Below are 18,208 nucleotides of genomic sequence, written 5' to 3' on the forward strand. Positions count from 1 at the left end.
GACTCCATTATCTCCTACTGGAAAGGTACAGTGGGTTTTAAATTGTTTTTTTTACACCTCTTCCTTTCCTGTCCAGGTGCTAACGTGAACAGAGCTACAGCCAATAATGATCACACAGTGGTGTCTCTGGCCTGTGCTGGTGGGCATCTGGCTGTGGTGGAGTTGCTGCTGGCGCATGGAGCTGATCCTACACACAGACTCAAGGTAACACACATACACTGGATAAATATACACATACACATACATTGGAGTAGACCAGTTAGAATATTTATGGTTATCCATTTGTAGCTGGTTATACATAATCCTAAACCATGCATGTTTCTCTTTCTAGGATGGCTCGACCATGCTGATAGAAGCTGCTAAAGGGGGCCACACCAATGTGGTGTCCTACCTGCTGGACTACCCCAACAACATCCTGTCTGTCCCAGCCCCTGATCTCTCCCAGCTCACTCCCCCCTCGCAAGATGCCTCTCAGGTAAACACAGCAGGTGGTGAGCATGTAGACATTTTATGACTGCTGGGACTGAGGCAGTAAGAGGCATGTCTGATTAATTGTTTTTGATAGCTTAGAACTGACATCTCCCCCTTCACTCCTCTACAGGTTCCTCGTGTCCCATTCCAAGCTCTCGCCATGGTGGTACCCCCTCAGGAGCCAGACAGAGCCCCATCAAACATCGCCACACCCCCACCTGTCTCCAGCAAAGGTGATGACTAAAAACCTCTCATCGTCTCTCCAACCTTGAGTCTACCCATGAGTTTTAGATTTCTCTGAGCTAATCCACCATTGTGCCTGTACTGATGGCATTTTTGTATAACCCCATTCTAATCAGCTTCTATCCCTTTCTCTCCTCTCCAGCTGTGTCCAAACAGAGGCAGGCAGCCCTCCAGCCCGGTGGCCCCAGCTCAGTGGGCCGGGGGCCTGAAGCAGAGCCTCTGCCGCCCTTCCACTTGTGCCAGCCCCTAGAGTGCATTGTGGAGGAGACGGAGGGCAAGCTGAACGAGCTGGGGCAGAGGATCAGCGCCATTGAAAAGGCCCAGCTGCAGTCGCTAGAGCTCATTCAGGGGGAGCCGCTCACCAAAGACAAGATCGAGGAGCTCAAGAAGAGCCGAGAGGAGCAGGTAATGGCACCAATTACCTTTCCACATGACCTTACAAGAAAATGCACTAAAATATATCCTTACTTATAGCACTGCTTCAAAAGTTAAGGTCAGACAAGCATTTATTTGACTGTTGCCTTCGTAGGTGCAGAAGAAGAAGAAGATCCTGAAGGAGCTGCAGAAGGTGGAGCGCCAGCTGCAGCTGAAGACACAGCAGCAGTTCACCAAAGAGTACATGGAGGCGAAGGGCTTAAAGGAGGAGCAGGAGGCTGGGCAAAGCCAGGGCCCGGGGCCGGGGCCGGGTAGTGCCTCGTCTGGCCCGGGGACCCTGACCACCACACCAGGGGCCCAAACACACACCAGCTCCGACACAGATGAAGAGGCCAACAGAGATGGGGAGCAGGAGGAGCAGACAGGAGAGGAAGGGGAAGAGGTGAAATTCAGTACTTTTATATGTTTGGTATTTGAAATGTCTGCAGTGACTTGAACACTGTCTATTGACCCCTGACACTTAAGTTGTATCTGATTATAAAATTTTCAGGAGGAGGACGATGACGATGAGGAAGAGGAAGGTTCGGAGGAGGAGGCAGACGGAGAAGATGATGACTATGCCAAGCTGCCTCAGGTGGGAACGATCCTCTACAGGGATGGGCAGCAGCCCCCACAGCAGCCTCCTCTGCCCCCTTCGCCCCAGGCCCAGCCTCAGCCTCCTCCTCCGCCTCTTCAGGCCACCTTCGTTCCCATCCAGCCCCTGCCAGAGTACAACCCTGCAGACTACCCGGGAAGTACCAGCCCAGAGCTGCAGAGGGTTCTGGTGGGGCAGCAGATGCTGGGGCAGCAGCAGCAGGGCCAGGGTCAACAGTTGGCCGGGTTAGGCCCAGGTATGCTGGCTCAGCAGGCCCCAGATGGGCTCATGGTGGCTACACCTGCACAGACGCTCACAGACACGCTGGACGACATCATGGCAGGTGAGTGTATCTATTTGAAGTCTGCTTGAAAGTCTTGAGTTCTATTGATGAAGTAGAGCTCACACAGGAAGGGTTGTCTGAAGTGATATGAACTGTCTTGTGTCTCTGTGTTGCAGCTGTGAGCAGCCGCGTGCCCATGCTGAACACTACAACCTCACCCACACCCCTGTCCCAGCCACCCTCACAGACGCCCGCTAACATCGCCTCGCCCCCCTCTGTACTGCCCCTCTACCCCTCCGTTGACATTGATGCACATGTAAGAAACATTGCCGCTCTTGCGAACTGAAACAATCACTCACACAATCCTCAAAACTGGCAAAATGCAAGTGAATACACATGCACACAAAGACCTCTTCCCTATTGAGAGATATTGTTTTCCCTACAGACGGAGAGTAACCATGACACTGCGTTGACGCTGGCTTGTGCAGGAGGGCACGAGGAGCTGGTGTCTGTCCTCATTGCACGAGGAGCCAACATTGAGCACCGGGACAAAAAAGGTATGGCGTAGTGTGACAAAACGGGAATATGAAAAGCAAAGGCAGTATTATCATAAACAGTGGAGAAGGGTGAAGCAGATTTGCATCTACAGTTGGCGTTTTATAATCCAGGTAACCAATAAACCCTTGTCCCTCTCTGCTCTCCACAGGTTTCACCCCTCTGATCCTGGCTGCCACTGCGGGCCACGTGGGAGTGGTGGAAGTCCTCCTGGACAAAGGGGGCGACATTGAGGCTCAGTCGGAGAGAACCAAAGACACACCCCTCTCCCTGGCCTGCTCTGGGGGACGCCAGGAGGTAAACATATTCACTTCCCCCTGAGTCAGCATCCCACTTATCCCTCACCCAAACAATACTCAAGACATTTGGGGAAAACATTTTCCCTATGCTAACTATGTTGTGTAACTGTGTCTCCTGTGTTGGTCAGGTGGTGGAGTTGCTGCTGCTACGGGGAGCCAATAAGGAACACCGTAACGTTTCAGACTACACACCTCTCAGCCTGGCTGCCTCCGGAGGTTACGTCAACATCATTAAGATACTCCTCAATGCCGGGGCTGAGATTAACTCCAGGTTAGGAGCAAGAACCTATATATATAGACCATTTTATCACTTTGTATTGGTGGGACAGTTCACTATTTGGTAGTGGGAGTCATGGGTCGATGATTTTTGGTAAAGCTGGGGGAGGGTGCCTTTGCCAATTTTCCTCAGCTTATTTGCTGAAACAAACATTGTAACTCTCCAACAGAGGTGTTTATGAAGTCATAGAGATAAAATATTTAATTTTATGTCATGGATAATACTAGTACAATCGGCTGCACATGTAATTGTCATGATTTGATCGTCAATAATCATGTAATTCGGCATATGGTCGTGTTTGTATTTTCAATTCCCCTGAAAGTCATGGTGTGGTATATCGAGTGCTTCTGTTAAGTGTGACCAGATGAGCAAAATGTAAAAGAATGGACAGGCCCAGTGTTAGAAGAAAATCTGAGAAGAAAAGAGTCTGAAAATGTGAAAGCTTTGTTTTAGTTCCTAAAAGTGGATCATCGTCTGTCATTTGGAGGTACTTTGTTTTTGAACCAGATGACAACAAACAAATAGATTCTTTGTGCTGTTTGCCAAAGTTGTGATAATTTCTTCTTTGAGTTTTGTAAATGACACAATAAGAGTAAGACCATAAGAGTGGAAGCAAAACTTTGTAGCTGCTGTTATTTTGATAAATATAAAAGCAAAAATATATGTTAAGGTGCAATAAAATCATTTATAATGGTGATGGTTAGTGATTGTGATCACAATATTTAGCTATCATTTTCACCATAATCATGCAGCCCTACTATTTTAAATATTTTGGGGAGTAACGGCTGATCTGAAAACCTTGGAATGGGTCAGATTTGCATCCTGGCTCTGTCTTGACATCACATCCACTGTTTTGTCTCCCTCGTTGGCCAATCCATTCTAGTTTGGCCCATTCCATGCTCCATGGTGTTCCCTGTGGATATTTAACAGTTAAATGTTTTATTTATTTATTTTGATCATTTAGTAACTTTAATTTTTCAACCTTCTCTTCATCAGGACTGGCAGTAAGCTGGGCATCTCTCCTCTGATGCTGGCAGCCATGAACGGTCACGTACCAGCAGTGAAGCTGCTGCTAGACATGGGCTCGGACATCAACGCCCAAATTGAGACCAACCGCAACACGGCTCTGACCCTGGCCTGCTTCCAGGGCCGGGCAGAGGTTGTCAGTCTGCTGCTGGATCGCAAGGCCAATGTAGAGCACCGTGCAAAGGTGAGGGATCTGAGTGACATATTCGCTAAAGCTCACATACTTAATTTAGAGGCTTTGAAGCGGTGTCACAAATCTCCTAGCACCCACGGCTGGCGGCATCATGGAGATCCAGAGAATTGGCTGTGCGTAAATATTGGCTAAATATAGGCCTATAACAACCAGGCAATAAAAAGAGAGATGCCTGAAAAGATTGTTGTGGTGTGTGTGTGTAGGTCAATTCAGTAATTTTACAAGTCAAAGTGAATAGTCTGATTAGGTAGATTTGTTTCCAAATATAAGTTACTGTGACACAGGAAACTGTCTTGTCTTTTAGCCCTAGCCTTAGATGTGTTAACAGGACAGTGGTAGTTCCTGTACTGGTGGCTAATTCCAGATGCTTTTGGGCCAAATCCAGACACAAACACTCTTTGATATGAAATTTATTTTTGGGGTTCTCAAATATGTATGATTTCATGTCACTCTTCAAAAGCTCTTGAAAAAATTGCACTAAAAGACTGTAAACCGCATCAAAGATGTGTATCTGTAACTGACCACCGGTATTTTAGCTAATCAGACACTATGTCTGCTAGCTAACAGGTGCTGCTGCTATCAGTGATTAAATGATCAGTCTCTAGTCAAAAACAGCACAGAAATTGACCATGTCTATTCAGTTCTATTGAGATGGCCAAGTTGTACATTTAGAAACGCAACTAATCTGTTCACAGCTTTTGTTACCCAAGCGCTGAGGACTTTCCTTATGGCCACCAGAGCATGCGTTGGGTTATGTCACCTGAAAGCCCTTTATCGTTAGGGGGAAACATATGTGCTGTTTACCACATAATGAACGTAATGCATATAATGGCCTTTTGGCAGTGTCCCCTTTGCATTCACTTGGCTGCAGGGGCCCCTCACAACTAGAAAAATGTAAATACAATGAATATTCATCATTAAATTAAAAAAAAAAAAAAAAAAAACAGAACCAAAATTACCCCTAACCCCTACATCTACAAAAAATCTATAAGAAAGAGTGCAAGTCTGAGTCACATATTCACCAATACCTACAGATATATTTAATATAGTTAGGAGAAAACATGATATGCTGTCTACCACATAATGCATGTAATCCATACACTCCTTTGTTATTGGTGCTGCATTAGCTGGCCATATTGCTAAATGATTCCTCACTCCCTGTCCCCAGACTGGTCTGACTCCTCTAATGGAGGCAGCTTCGGGAGGCTATGCAGAGGTGGGCCGAGTGCTGCTGGATAAAGGCGCAGACGTCAACGCCCCTCCTGTCCCCTCATCCCGAGACACTGCCCTCACCATCGCCGCCGACAAAGGCCACTACAAGTTCTGTGAGCTGCTCATCAACAGGTGAATGCTGTGCTATGTGTTTCTGTACGCAACCGCTACTTTTCCGATAATGGAATTATCCTCTCCAGTTTCAAAGCGCCTCGACTCATTGTCTGTCCCTACATAAGCCTATAGCTCTCCTTTTGAGTGGATTAGCTGCAGTGTCTTTTTTCTTGATTCCTTACTGCAACACTGCCTTCTGTCTTTCCAGGGGTGCTCACATCGATGTGCGTAACAAGAAAGGGAACACGCCTCTCTGGCTGGCGGCCAACGGTGGCCATTTTGATGTGGTCCAGCTCTTGGTGCATGCTAGTGCTGATGTGGATGCAGCCGACAACCGCAAGATCACCCCACTCATGGCTGCCTTTCGCAAGGTGCAGAGTTGACCGTAACCCTAATTTTGAGAGTGCTGTGGCTTCTTTTCTCCATGTCATCTATGGCACTGTTAAGCAGTAGTTGGTGATATGTTTCCACACTTTGGCAAACCTCTGGTCTCTAACCATTGTATTTTAATGGTTTAGGGTCATGTGAAGGTGGTGCAGTACCTTGTGAAGGAGGTCAACCAATTCCCATCAGACATCGAGTGCATGAGATATATTGCCACCATCGCTGACAAGGTAGGATGTGGCTCACTTTCCAGTCATTAGTCTATGTACTGATGCTAAAATGTTGACTACTTTTTGGTAGAGCTATTTATAACACCAGCTGTTCATTCCCTGTTGTTTCAGGAGCTGTTGAAGAAGTGCCACCAGTGCATGGAGACCATTGTCAAAGCCAAAGACCAGCAGGCAGCTGAGGCCAACAAGAACGCTAGCATCCTCCTCAAGGAGTTGGACCTGGAGAAGGTAAAGTGGCTGTGCTCTGCAGGGTCATGGCATCCTGAATAAGGCTGTCGGAATTAATTTCAATGTTCAAGTTTCAGCTGAATGTCAAAAAATCATAAAGAATTCGAACCCCAACCTGCGCGGATAGAATCTCTATCTGAAACATGTTTTTCACATGGCTCTGTGATGTGTTCAATCTACAGTCCAGAGAGGAGAGCAAGAAGCAGGCCCTGGCCGCCAAGCGTGAGAAACGCAAGGAGAAACGCAAGAAGAAGAAGGAGGAGCAGAAGAGGAAGCAGGAGGAAGAGGAGGAGCAGAAAACCAAGGAGGAGTGCTTTGAGATGCAGGAGCAGAAGGAGGACTCAGCTGAAGGTTAGTGTCTAACATCCACAACACCGATCCTTCACATGGCTCTTGCTTAGAACCTTCAGAATTGGAATTTCCTAAGACTTGAGGTCAATGTACTGAATAAAGTGGTGGGCAATAGCACCTTTCCCGTCTCAATTTTATGCTTTTCCCTTAGAAACGGACGTTCCCATTGAGCCTCCGAGTGCAACCACCACCACCACCATTGGTATCTCTGCCACCTCCACCACTTTCAGTACCGCCTTTGGTAAGAAGCGAGCTAGTGTGGCCACCACCCCCAGCGCCAATCGTAAGAGCAAAAAGAACAAGACCAAGGACTCCTCACCCAACGAACCCATCATATTACAGGATCCACAGGTAATCATTAACTCTTCCATGGATAGCAGTGCGTAAAGTCTGTTTTTGTTGATACATAATCTTGCAAATTTGCTTGTCATATATTCAGACTTGGAAGTACCTTTTTATTTGTATTGAAAACCCCAAATATGATGACATCTGTCTGTGCATCTTACTTCTAGGTGGCGCTAGCACAGCACAAGGCTGACAAGAACAAGATCCACGGTGAGCCACGGGGTGGGGGTGGGGGAGTGACTGGTGGCAACAGCGACTCTGACCCCTTGGATAGCACCGACTGTGCCAGCGAGAGCAGCAGCAGCGGGGGCAAGAGTCAGGAGCTCAACTACCTCCCTGACCTCACCTCCTCCGCCTCCTCCTACTCCTCCTCTTCCTCCTCCTCCTCTTCCTCCGCCCCCTCCTCAGGAGCAGCTCACTCCCAGGCCCTCCTGCCCGGCCCAGAGAAGAGACACTGCCCTCAGCTGCAGAGTGACGGCAAGGTGGATAACAAGGTCACAGTCTCCATCTCAAAACCAACGCAAAAGTGAGTCCCTGATGCAGCACAGCGCATTTATCATCTGACATGCATTGCACAGCCAAGTGTGTGCAGCTACTCACCCACATGGCACAATGAGTTCTAAAATGCTTCTTTATGGGTAAACTGACTATTCACGGCACATTTTGTTAAACTACAGAGGAGAGAGGAGGAGTTTTCATTTCATTCCTTATTTCAAAATGTTTCATCAATGTCAACCAAGATGAACAGTAGCAGATTATTCTTCGTTGTTTTAGGCCAGCTGAATGTGAACTTTGCCTGTTTTGTCTCCCACAGAGCTCCAGACGCAAGCGACTCGACCCCCAGCTCCCTGCCCTCTCCATTCAAGACCATGTCTCTGCCCATCACCTCCCCCAACAGTAAGCTCAGCCTCACCAGCCCCAAGAGAGGCCAGAAGAGAGAAGAGGGATGGAAGGAAGTGGTCAGAAGGTCAGTATCTCACTTAATCATATTGTTTAACTTCATAACCTTTGACTGGGTTTCAGTGTACATGGTGTGGTGAAGTTTCACTCCATGTGCCCACATTTGCAAGAAAGACAATACTTTTGTTTTTTTGCATGCCTCCATGACATGCAGAGCTCACATACAGAGCTCACAAATTTGCGTTGTATTTGTATGGACATATGCATCAACGTATGTAAATCCCAAACAGTAGTGTTACCTTTATCCAGTATTAACACATTCAAACCTTTCACTGTTTCTTTTGAAGATCCAAGAAGCTGTCTGTGCCAGCCTCGGTGGTGTCTCGGATCATGGGCCGAGGCGGCTGCAACATCACAGCCATCCAGGACGTAACAGGAGCTCACATTGACGTGGACAAACAGAAGGACAAGAACGGGGAGAGGATGATCACCATAAGGTAGGAGGGGAGCCCTCTGGTGGACAATAAACACCACTGCAGCTAGAGTGCAACTCCATTGGTCACATTAATAAAGCATTTCAGCCCCCCTGGATGATGTCATTCATTGCTACTGGCCAATCCCACAATGCAACAAATACCATGAAAAAAAATGGAACTAAAACCATGCCAAAAGTACCCTGTATCATTTCCTGTCCAATCCGACACTTTGTTTGAAATAGGGGGGGACGGGTTACAGGTGAACACAGTGAAAATTGATAGAGGAATGTCCTGATTTGGTCCTGGTTCAGAGTAGAACATGATGAAGGGAGGGTAATATTGTCAAACTGTCGTTTGTGACATGCTGATAAAACCATGATAATCAATTGGGCTATTCCGTGTCCTGCAATCGAACATTAACAACATTCATCATCAAAACTCCCTTGTTGTTTGTGTTTTCATAGTTTAGTGATAATTACATATGCTGCAAACTGTTTTAGACATTTGTTTTTGGTAAACATGGATGCAATTAGCTGTCCAAACTTCTTCCAGTGTGTCAATACAGAAATTCTTAGCACTGCTGCCAACCACAACTAGGGACCAGAAAAGGCACCACAGTTTATCTGCATCATTTTAACTGTTTTTGGTTCTGCTTAGTGTAAAGTGTTTTTAATGTCTTATTTGGCAACATTGAACAGCAGATGTATACAGTGACCTTTTCAGCAACATTTCTTTTAGTTCATTTTGTTTTGTATAAATGTACAGAATAGGTTTGGTCTGTCAAACATATTCAGGCCTGGATCACTTTTGATTCATTCATTTTGAGATGTTACTCATCCACATGCATATATAGACTACTGATTGTGTGCCCTTGTTGTTTCAGAGGAGGCACAGAGTCTACAAGGCATGCAGTCCAGCTGATCAACGCTCTGATCCAAGACCCAGCCAAAGAGCTTGAGGATCTGATCCCCCGGAACCACATCAGAGCCCCAGGCTCTAAGACGACCTTGGCTCCCTTCCCCAGCACCACAGGAGCCACCAGTGGTTCGACCGCTGGGCCTAAGGCCCTGAGCTCTTTGGTCACCTCCACTGGGGTCTCCTTCCAGTCCTCCTCATCTTCGTCTTCATCCTCCTCTCAGGCCGGGGGCAAGATGGGGAAGGGGCTGTCGTCAGGCGTGAGACAACCCTTCCCTGTGTCTCTGCCCCTTGCGTACGCCCATCCCCAGCTGGCTCTACTGGCTGCTCAGACCATGCACCAGATCAGACACCCTCGTTTGCCCATGGCCCAATTTGGTGGCACCTTCTCTCCCGCCGCCAGCACCTGGGGACCGTTCCCTGTGCGGCCTGTGAGTCCCGGCAGCGCTAACAGCTCCCCCAAGCACAATGGAGGGAGCAACAGTAGTGGAGGCCAGGTCAGATCCAACTCTTCCACCCACAGCGAGCACAGCAACACAGCCAGCTCAGGAGCCCCAGTCACTAGCTCCAGCGCTCCTAACACTCACACATCTACAGCTGCAGCCTCGCCTCATACCCCTAATCCTACCCCCTACAATCCCCAGCCCAGCGCCCCCACCCCTTCCTCTGTCAGAAAACAGCTCTTTGCCCCTGACCCCAAGCCTGCTGGGGTCAACCCCGTGTCTATCACTGCTACTGTTACTAGTGGTAGCAATGCAGTGCGAGGCACAGGGTCTCCTGCCCACCACAGTACGGCTACAATTACCCCTAATGCCCCTCAGCACCCAGTCGGACCCATCACGCAGCCCCTCATCCAGCCTCCCAAAACAGAGCCCAGTGCCCTTGCCCCTCCTGGAAAAGACAAGCCCTCTCTGCCTCTAGAGAATCAGCCTGTTTCTGCCAGTGAGAGCATCAGCTCTGTGGGTTTCACTGCCCCTGCCATGGCTTTACCTCCCAAGCCAGAGCCCCGACAGCAGTTACCTCCCCCTCCCTCCTCTGTATCCTCCACAGAGGCTCCACCACCCCTCCTCAACCCGCAGCCTAGTTCCCACCCCCCCTCAGCGCCTCCTCCTGTCCCCTCACACAGTGTCGCACACCCCAACAACACCGTACCCCACTTCTCTGCCCCAGCGCCCAGAGTCTCCCACCGTATGCAGCCTCCAGGGCCTTATTATTCCCTTCCTGAGCAGCAGCAGCAACAGCAACAACAGCAGCAGCAGCAACAACAATCTGTGTTCGTGCCCCTCAATGCTCAGCAAGAACCCCCTAAACAGACCCAACCCCAGGCATCCCAGCCCACCAGTCTGCCTCCCCAGGCCCAGGCCCAGGCTCCTGGCTCTCTCCAGGTCTCCTCTAACCTGGGGATGATGAACGGTTCCCAGATGCAGCATGTGCCCAGTGCGGCCAAGCCTCAGCAAATGCCCCCCAACTTTGGTCCTGCAGGCCTCTTCAATTTCAGCAGCATCTTTGATAACAATAGCCAGGTCAGTTCAAGTACCCTGTACAAATATATATGTGTGTACATATATATATATATATGTATATATATACTGTACAGTAGAGTACTGTGCAAAAGTAGGCACCCTAGATTTTTTATATAAATTTCTAAGAAGTCTTAGATGTTTATTTGTTTTCTGCATTAATGTGCCAGTAGACTGCTGTTTATTGTAAATTTCTGATATTCAGAAACTTTTCATTTCATTAGTTTTGAAAGCATCTTCGCTTTATGGATATCTTTGACATATGCCTAAGACTTTTGCACAGTACTGTGTATATATATATATATAGATATAGTATAAACATGCCTTTGACATTACATTTTAGGCATTTGGCTGACTGACAGAGTGACTTACAATGAATCTCACAGTAGAATGAGGTTAAATGGATCAACAAAAAGTAATCAATACAGTAAAGAGTGCAAGGGTCAGGGCCATGTTACCCTCAATTTTGCTGTTACTTTAGAATAATCATGCAAAAGTGCTAGAAAAAGAAACAGAATAAGAGCTAAGGAGAGACAGAAGGGATTTTTTTTTATGTAGGGATAAGCATGTAGAAAGGATATTACGTTTAACATATAAAAGTTGCTATGTACACCCTCTAATTATCATTTTTGGTTATCTATTGTGCTTGCCTTGCAGGTGGGGAACAACCAGGTGTGGGGCGCATGCCATCTGCCTGCTCGCTCACCTCCAGAGCAGTCCTACTCAGCCCCACCAGCCTACATGGGCATGGGCCAGATGGAGAGTATGATGCCCCCTCCTCCCCCAGACAGCTCCAAAGCCCCTGGCTATCGCTCTGCCTCCCAGAGGATGGTCAACAGCCCCATCGGTACGACTCAGTTTCCCTTTTCGTTCATACTTGATCTTTTCATTATATAACCTTTATTTAACCAGGTTAATCCCACTGAGATTGAGAATCTGTTTTTCAAGGGCGACCTGGCCAAAATAGCAGCATATAAATAGCAAGACAAACATAAAAGTTGCAGACTGAGAACATAAAACGGTGTAGGCAGAATATAGTCAACTTTATAAAACAAAATATAATAAAACGAAGTAAAATATTCTATGTAAGTGCTTCAATAGTCCAGTATCGAACCAGCAGGTTCTCAGGGCCAAACCTATTTAAATCTTGACTAAGTAAAGCGAAGAAACAAAGCTTATTAATTATTAAACTAAACAAAGCTTACTGAGTCTGCCACAAAATTAAAGATCAGTTTAAACTCACCAAGAGAGACCAGCTCTTTCCACTTTAAACCTATACAGTCAGTTCCATGAAGAGGGAGCAGAATACATAAAGGCACTTTTGCCTAATTTAGTTCTGACCCTAGGGTCAGATATTAAAGACAATTTCTGTGGCAGCAAAAAGTAATTTCCAACTATTTTTTTTTTATGTTTAATAATTATTTTATTTAAGCGAGAAAAGAGCACAAATAGTTAGGAAGCAGACCCAGAATGGCCTTGTAGATAAATCGGTACTAATGAATTAGCCTCCAGGTGGGCAGGTCAGTGAACCTGAGCATACAGGCTACAGTTTTGAGTGAGAGCTTTACAGTCATAATAAACCTCACCACTCCATTATACAGTGTCTAAGGCACAACATTGGGAGGAGACGCAAATATAAAACAATCAAAAACTGGCAAGTGGCAAAGTGTACAGGTAGGGGCAAAGTATACTGAAAGATAAGGCCTTGTACTTTAAGGCAAGGTTAATGTGAGGTGCAATTTGCTTTATGTGCTCTATGGTGAACTGTCTCTTTTCTGTACCTGCAGCTTTGACCAGCTATGCCACCAGTATCTCTGGCAGTCCTGTGTATCTGCATGGTCATACGGCCGTTGGCACGCCCTCGTTCAGCAGACAGCACTTCTCCCCCCACCCCTGGAGTGCCTCCACATCAGGTACCAGTCACACACTTTTTGTGTTTGTTTTATTTTGTGTTGTAATTTTTCTTCTTTAAAATCACGTGTTAACACACATTTTAGACAGGCTTTTTATGTAGCTTTTTTTTTTTTTTTTTTTTTTACCAATGTCTTTTTTGTATTTGCTTGTTTTGTTTCTGTAACCCTGTTTCATGGCTGTCAGTTTTATTGTCTTTTGTTAGCAGTTTAAGGCTGTGCAAATTACTCATTGTTACTTTCAACTCAATCACTCTATTCTCCTGCCCTCCCTTCTCTCCCAGGTGAGTCTCCTGTACCGCCTCCTTCTACGGTGTCGTCCTCTGCCCTGTCTGCCTCGGCTGTGGCCCCTCCGCCCCAGCCCAAGCCTGGCAGCTCCACACAGCAGGACCGGAAGGTTCCCCCACCCATCGGCACAGAGCGGCTGGCCAGGATCAGGCAGACGGGTTCGGTCAACCCACCTCTCCTCACCACCAGCTACACGGCGTCTGTCGGACAGGGCGGCATTTGGTCATTTGGTGTTGGCAGTGCGTCTGGTGAGAGAGAAAATATTTTTTCTGATGAAGACGTGGGAAAAGGGAATGTAATTTCAGTAGTGTGATTTTACAAAACTAGCTTGTCTTTAGTCTCACTACAATCACATATTTACACTATCTTTTTTACTGTGCACTGGTGAGTGACATCCATTGATGAGGCAAACCTCTTCTGTTTTTTTTGTGACAGAGGCCATGTCTGGTTGGTCCCAGCCCCTGATGAGCAGCCACATGATGCATCCTCAGCTGCAGGCAGAGCAGTCGGCCTTCTCTCAGCACCAGCCCATGGAGCAGGATGATACAGGCATCGCAAACCCTGCTAACAACTACCACCAGCCCCAGCACATGCCCAACAGCTACATGGACTTCCCTAAGGTAACACAAATGCAAACCTCTGTAGAAAAAGGAACCTTGTTCCTCTCACTTGCAAACAGGTTACCAATGACCAATGTCCCTCTCCAGGGGATGCCCATGTCGATGTATGGAGGAACCATGCTGCCCCCTCATCCTCCCATGGCAGAGGGGCCGGGGGGACCAATGTACAACGGCTTGCACACTGGTGACCCCGCATGGAGCCCCATTATCAAAGTGGTCCCAAACAACGCAGATAACTCTGACCCACAGCAGGTGAAGTCCCTTTTTAGCGTGCCTGGTCTGTCTAGTCATATGCTTAATGTTTAGACCGACGTAAAGCTTGTGTTGATTTCTGTCATTAGTCTGATGTAAGTTTTATCGGGTTAGTTCTTCTGACAGAAGCCTCTCTCCCTCAGGTGTGGCCTGGTACCTGGGCGCCTCACGTGGGCAATGTGCACCTGAACCACGTCAACTAGACGGCGTCGACAGCAATCAAACGCACACAGCATGACCCACAGCGCAAACATGAATTACCAACTGACGAATAACACCGATGTGACAAAGAAAAAAAAAACTGCAACATGTTAACTTTAGTAGAGACAAGAGAGTGCAGAGCAGAGGTTGAAGAATTGGAAGTTCGACACCATTCTTTGATGTGCCTATCTCAAATAAGAAAATAAGAAATTTGGCGAGGGCTGTTATCAGTGTCCTGATGATGCAAACAAACATGCGTGATCACCTGTTCAACAGGATCCATTCTCTGCGTAGTTTAGCGATTTTGACTTAAACCCACATACACCGTTCTTGGGCTGCAGGGGGGCTCAACATGACGTAGCTATTTAAACTCGGCCCAGAACTAGATGATGATTACCTAAAGAGAGAAAGAAATCAGAACCTTTTAGAGTGGTAAATACATGTATAATTGTTTACATACTAAAAAGGGTTAAAATGAGAGTAAATTTCATGTCGTATAGTGGCTCTACTTTATGTAGCCTGTATTAATGTGAAATATTTACCTTAATATTCAATAAAAAGATTGAAAAGTATTTCTCTGTGTGCTCTTTTATAAAACTTTGCTGGTTGGTTTGGTTGTTGGTCCTTGCTTTGTGTCAGGTTGTGACTCCACATAGTGACTCCCGAGCCATGGACAGAGGTCAAGACTCAATACACCTATCCTGTGAAGTGATGTAAAGTTTGGTTCCTTTTAGTCATCTCCTCTGAATTTTGTTAGTGAAATAAAACATTTTTACTTTGTTCATCAATGAGCATGAACATTTGGACAGCTTTTGCAAGTCACATGCATGTGCACAGCTGGGCTTTTGCATAAAAAAGCTACTTATTACTTGTTAACTATAACTTATTACTAGCTGCTGAGTAAGATAAGTCTTAGGTTTATTTTGATTAAGTGTAACTCGGCTAAATGCCAACGCTAAATGTCACATGGGCCACTGACAGCTGGATCACAGAAGCATTTTTACCATCCACTGTTTTTTTTTTATTAACTGACCGGTCAGTGGCTGCAGTTAACTCCTACAGGCACCATGGCCTGCTTGTAGCTCTTACATCAGAAATACCATATGAGGAGTCAGTCATCAGTGCCGCAAATAAAAATTTAATTTTCTTTTATTTTATATTTAGTAATTGCTGCATACAGGAGGAACAAAGTTTTTCTAAGACTACTACTGAGATGACTACTGATCATAAATATGCAATATTCATATACATGAGTGGTGCATAATGTTGAATGAAGTCTAATCGACTATTTTATTTTGAAAGGTTTCTTTAAAAAAAAACAGTTCACAAAGTCTTCTCATAATGAAACGTAATAGATCAATGCACAGTATGTGTATGATGTCAGTGTCAGAAGAAACCATATGAATCTTCCAACAACAGTAGCACAGAGGTCAATAATTGGTTTATAGGAGAATAATGGTGTTTTTGATGTGTCCAATGTGATTCCTGCCTTGATAGGTGTAAATACCTTATATTCTGCCTCTTATTCCATTATTGCTGATTGTTAGTCGCCATTTTGTGCAGGTTCACCACTATTTTAGACCTCAACTGAAATATAGACTTCCATACCCCACAAAAATCCCCAAATTTGGTGAAAATTGTCAGATGAACTTCTGTGGTGTCTTTTTTTGTAAACTTCTTGTACCGACATATTGAATATTGTCTCTGATGAGGAGTCTCCTGTGTAAACCAGAGCTGTACAGAGTATGGTCTTGAAGAAAAGCAGATTTTGATTGCAGGTATGTATTTTAAGGACACTTCCACAGGACATGTCTGTTACTGGAATCCAACCTAAGACCTACAGGTCACAGGATGGCCTCTCAAACCACTAGGCTACTCTGCCACCATGAACAAACTGAATCTGAATCAATCTCCCTGGCCATAGTACTTGTCTCAAGATCAAGGAAAATGCAGTCTTAGGACATCATGAATTGCACTGCCTTAGATGGTTGGAGAGCTTGCTTCAAGTTATATTTGTTGAGTTGTAGAACTGTATGCCCAATGCCTGTAGGCTTTATTTGGAATAAATGCCAGAATCTGAATTCCAGTTACCAAATAGTTACTAATACCAAATAGTTACTAATACCGATGAGTTGATCAGAGGCAGAAGCTCATTTTGCTACTAATTTGCTACTGCTTATGCTGGAGGCACCATAAAATACATGTTGTCCAATGGAAATCATAGACTTCCCTTTGTATTCAGAATTTAGTCCGGTCTCATTCAAGAAACTCCATTCCAGTTACTAAACACACAGTGATGGTAGCAGTAATTGGGATATTGATTCTTGCACCAAAAATGAATAGCAATATAGGAAACTGTACGCTAACACCATACACTCTCAATATATTTCTATATTTATATTCTGATGTAAAAACAAGCATTAGCGCTTTTATTTTGAAGTCTGAGGGCAAACTTTAACCGGAAGTGTAATGCCGTTTTGTACTCTCCTCCTCCTCCATCACGGGAAGCATGGCGGCTGCTACACCCCCAGCGGTCCCAGAACAGACATCAGAAACACCGTCGATGGCAGCTGTCCCTTTTGACTTTTCTCAACCTCCGATTATTGAAGGATTTTCTCCTTTACCGAGGCTCAAAGAAGAGACCTTCAAAGAAAAGTTTATTAGAAAAACCAAGGAGAACCCATTCGTCCCGATAGGTGAGTTGCATAAGGGACTGACTGCACAGATAGTTACACAAGTGCTAGCTAGCTAAAGAAAAACAATGGAAAACTGTGTTTTGTTTTCTCTACATTCTGTAATCTAAGTGCGCTGGCTTCTCTATTATGCATAATTATCCTAACTGGTCAACCCAGTTTTGCCCCACTCAAACGCTTATAGACTGCGTCAGGAAATTGTCAATCGAAAGTAAGTTGCTTGCTAGCTAACGAGATTTATTTGCCAACTTGCATATGCCAAACTCTACCAACAACAATTTGATGCTAGTATCTCGTTCATACATGAATACATTTTAGTGGTGTACTCTTTGCCTGTTTATGAATCACTGGAGGGGCCACAGTGTCCTTGACAAAATGTTATGTTGTGGCTTGACCTGACGGCTACTGTGTAATGTGGAATAAATATATGTGGATTGTATTTGCCAATATTACAGTGTCTGAATAGTATGTAGTTGAATTTCCCCAAGGGGATTAATAATGTGCTATCTTATTTTAACAGACAGCCTGCCCAGTGCCAGGGTATTTTTCCATAGTGAACATAAGATCCTGTTTGAACACCGTGACTGTCTTTTGTTCTCCAGGTTGTTTGGGAACAGCAGGAGCCCTGTTGTATGGCCTCCGCGCCTTCAATCAAGGCAAAACCAGACAGTCCCAGCTGCTGATGAGAGGGCGCATCTTTGCTCAAGGCTTCACTGTAGTTGCCATTATTGTTGGTGTCTTCACAACAGCTCTGAAACCCAAGCAATGAAGATGGACCAATTCCAGACCTCTGTTAACCTCCGTTCAACATGGCATCAGGTTGATCTTACCGTTGGAAAGAACTGTGGTGAATAAATGTATGTTTGGATTGTTGAGCAGATATGTAAAGGCCAACACAAGATTTATTTTCCTCTGAGCACCAGGAGTTGCGCTATGCTTGAGGCTGCCACTATGGAAAAACAAAGCATAGACTACTCCCTCCCACAGCAAGTAAGCAAACTGGAATCTAACTGTAGATCAAATGTAGTTGTGTAACACTAGTACTGACATTAAACAGATAATTTATGGATTGCCAGTTTGTTGGTGCTTGCTGCTCACTTCTCTTAAATTATTCCTATATGTTGGAACCACAGTTTTGCACCATGTGTCATCTCCTGTCAATAAAACACAGATCTTCTGACATAAAATGGAATGTGCTCTGGTTGTCCTGTAT

General features: G+C 45.6%; 2 protein-coding genes across 3 annotated transcripts in view; both read left to right on the forward strand.

The window, feature by feature from the left end:
* Positions 1–14,865, forward strand: part of ankhd1 (ankyrin repeat and KH domain containing 1) — a 29,711-nt gene extending 14,846 nt beyond the window's left edge. The window contains exons 13-39 of one of the 2 annotated variants that reach the window (XM_071537026.1): positions 77–204; positions 332–475; positions 602–704; positions 857–1,119; positions 1,244–1,531; positions 1,640–2,066; positions 2,183–2,322; positions 2,452–2,563; positions 2,713–2,858; positions 2,989–3,131; positions 4,134–4,347; positions 5,525–5,700; positions 5,891–6,053; positions 6,201–6,296; positions 6,408–6,524; positions 6,707–6,875; positions 7,027–7,226; positions 7,388–7,746; positions 8,035–8,187; positions 8,468–8,617; positions 9,480–11,034; positions 11,689–11,878; positions 12,819–12,944; positions 13,226–13,477; positions 13,665–13,849; positions 13,937–14,101; positions 14,245–14,865. In XM_071537026.1, the coding sequence (XP_071393127.1) occupies positions 77–204; positions 332–475; positions 602–704; positions 857–1,119; positions 1,244–1,531; positions 1,640–2,066; positions 2,183–2,322; positions 2,452–2,563; positions 2,713–2,858; positions 2,989–3,131; positions 4,134–4,347; positions 5,525–5,700; positions 5,891–6,053; positions 6,201–6,296; positions 6,408–6,524; positions 6,707–6,875; positions 7,027–7,226; positions 7,388–7,746; positions 8,035–8,187; positions 8,468–8,617; positions 9,480–11,034; positions 11,689–11,878; positions 12,819–12,944; positions 13,226–13,477; positions 13,665–13,849; positions 13,937–14,101; positions 14,245–14,304 (6,224 nt within the window). In that variant the 3' untranslated portion in view covers positions 14,305–14,865. Of the gene's footprint in view, positions 1–76; positions 205–331; positions 476–601; positions 705–856; positions 1,120–1,243; positions 1,532–1,639; positions 2,067–2,182; positions 2,323–2,451; positions 2,564–2,712; positions 2,859–2,988; positions 3,132–4,133; positions 4,348–5,524; positions 5,701–5,890; positions 6,054–6,200; positions 6,297–6,407; positions 6,525–6,706; positions 6,876–7,026; positions 7,227–7,387; positions 7,747–8,034; positions 8,188–8,467; positions 8,618–9,479; positions 11,035–11,688; positions 11,912–12,812; positions 12,945–13,225; positions 13,478–13,664; positions 13,850–13,936; positions 14,102–14,244 lie in introns of both variants that reach the window. The other variant, XM_071537027.1, reaches the window with a different exon arrangement.
* Positions 14,866–16,805: 1,940 nt separating this feature from the next.
* On the forward strand, positions 16,806–18,187 carry higd2a (HIG1 hypoxia inducible domain family, member 2A). The gene is made up of 2 exons (XM_071537033.1): positions 16,806–16,998; positions 17,598–18,187. Exons 1-2 carry the CDS (start codon positions 16,812–16,814, stop codon positions 17,762–17,764), a joined length of 354 nt encoding a protein of 117 aa, XP_071393134.1. The 5' UTR covers positions 16,806–16,811; the 3' UTR covers positions 17,765–18,187.
* The last annotated feature ends 21 nt before the right edge of the window (positions 18,188–18,208 follow it).

Source organism: Centroberyx affinis, unplaced genomic scaffold (genome assembly GCF_046629955.1).
Source record: "Centroberyx affinis isolate AG114_WGS23_722 - 3 ecotype Tasmania unplaced genomic scaffold, CSIRO-AGI_Caff_v1 ptg002977l_1, whole genome shotgun sequence".
NCBI classification, from domain to species: Eukaryota; Metazoa; Chordata; class Actinopteri; order Beryciformes; family Berycidae; genus Centroberyx; species Centroberyx affinis.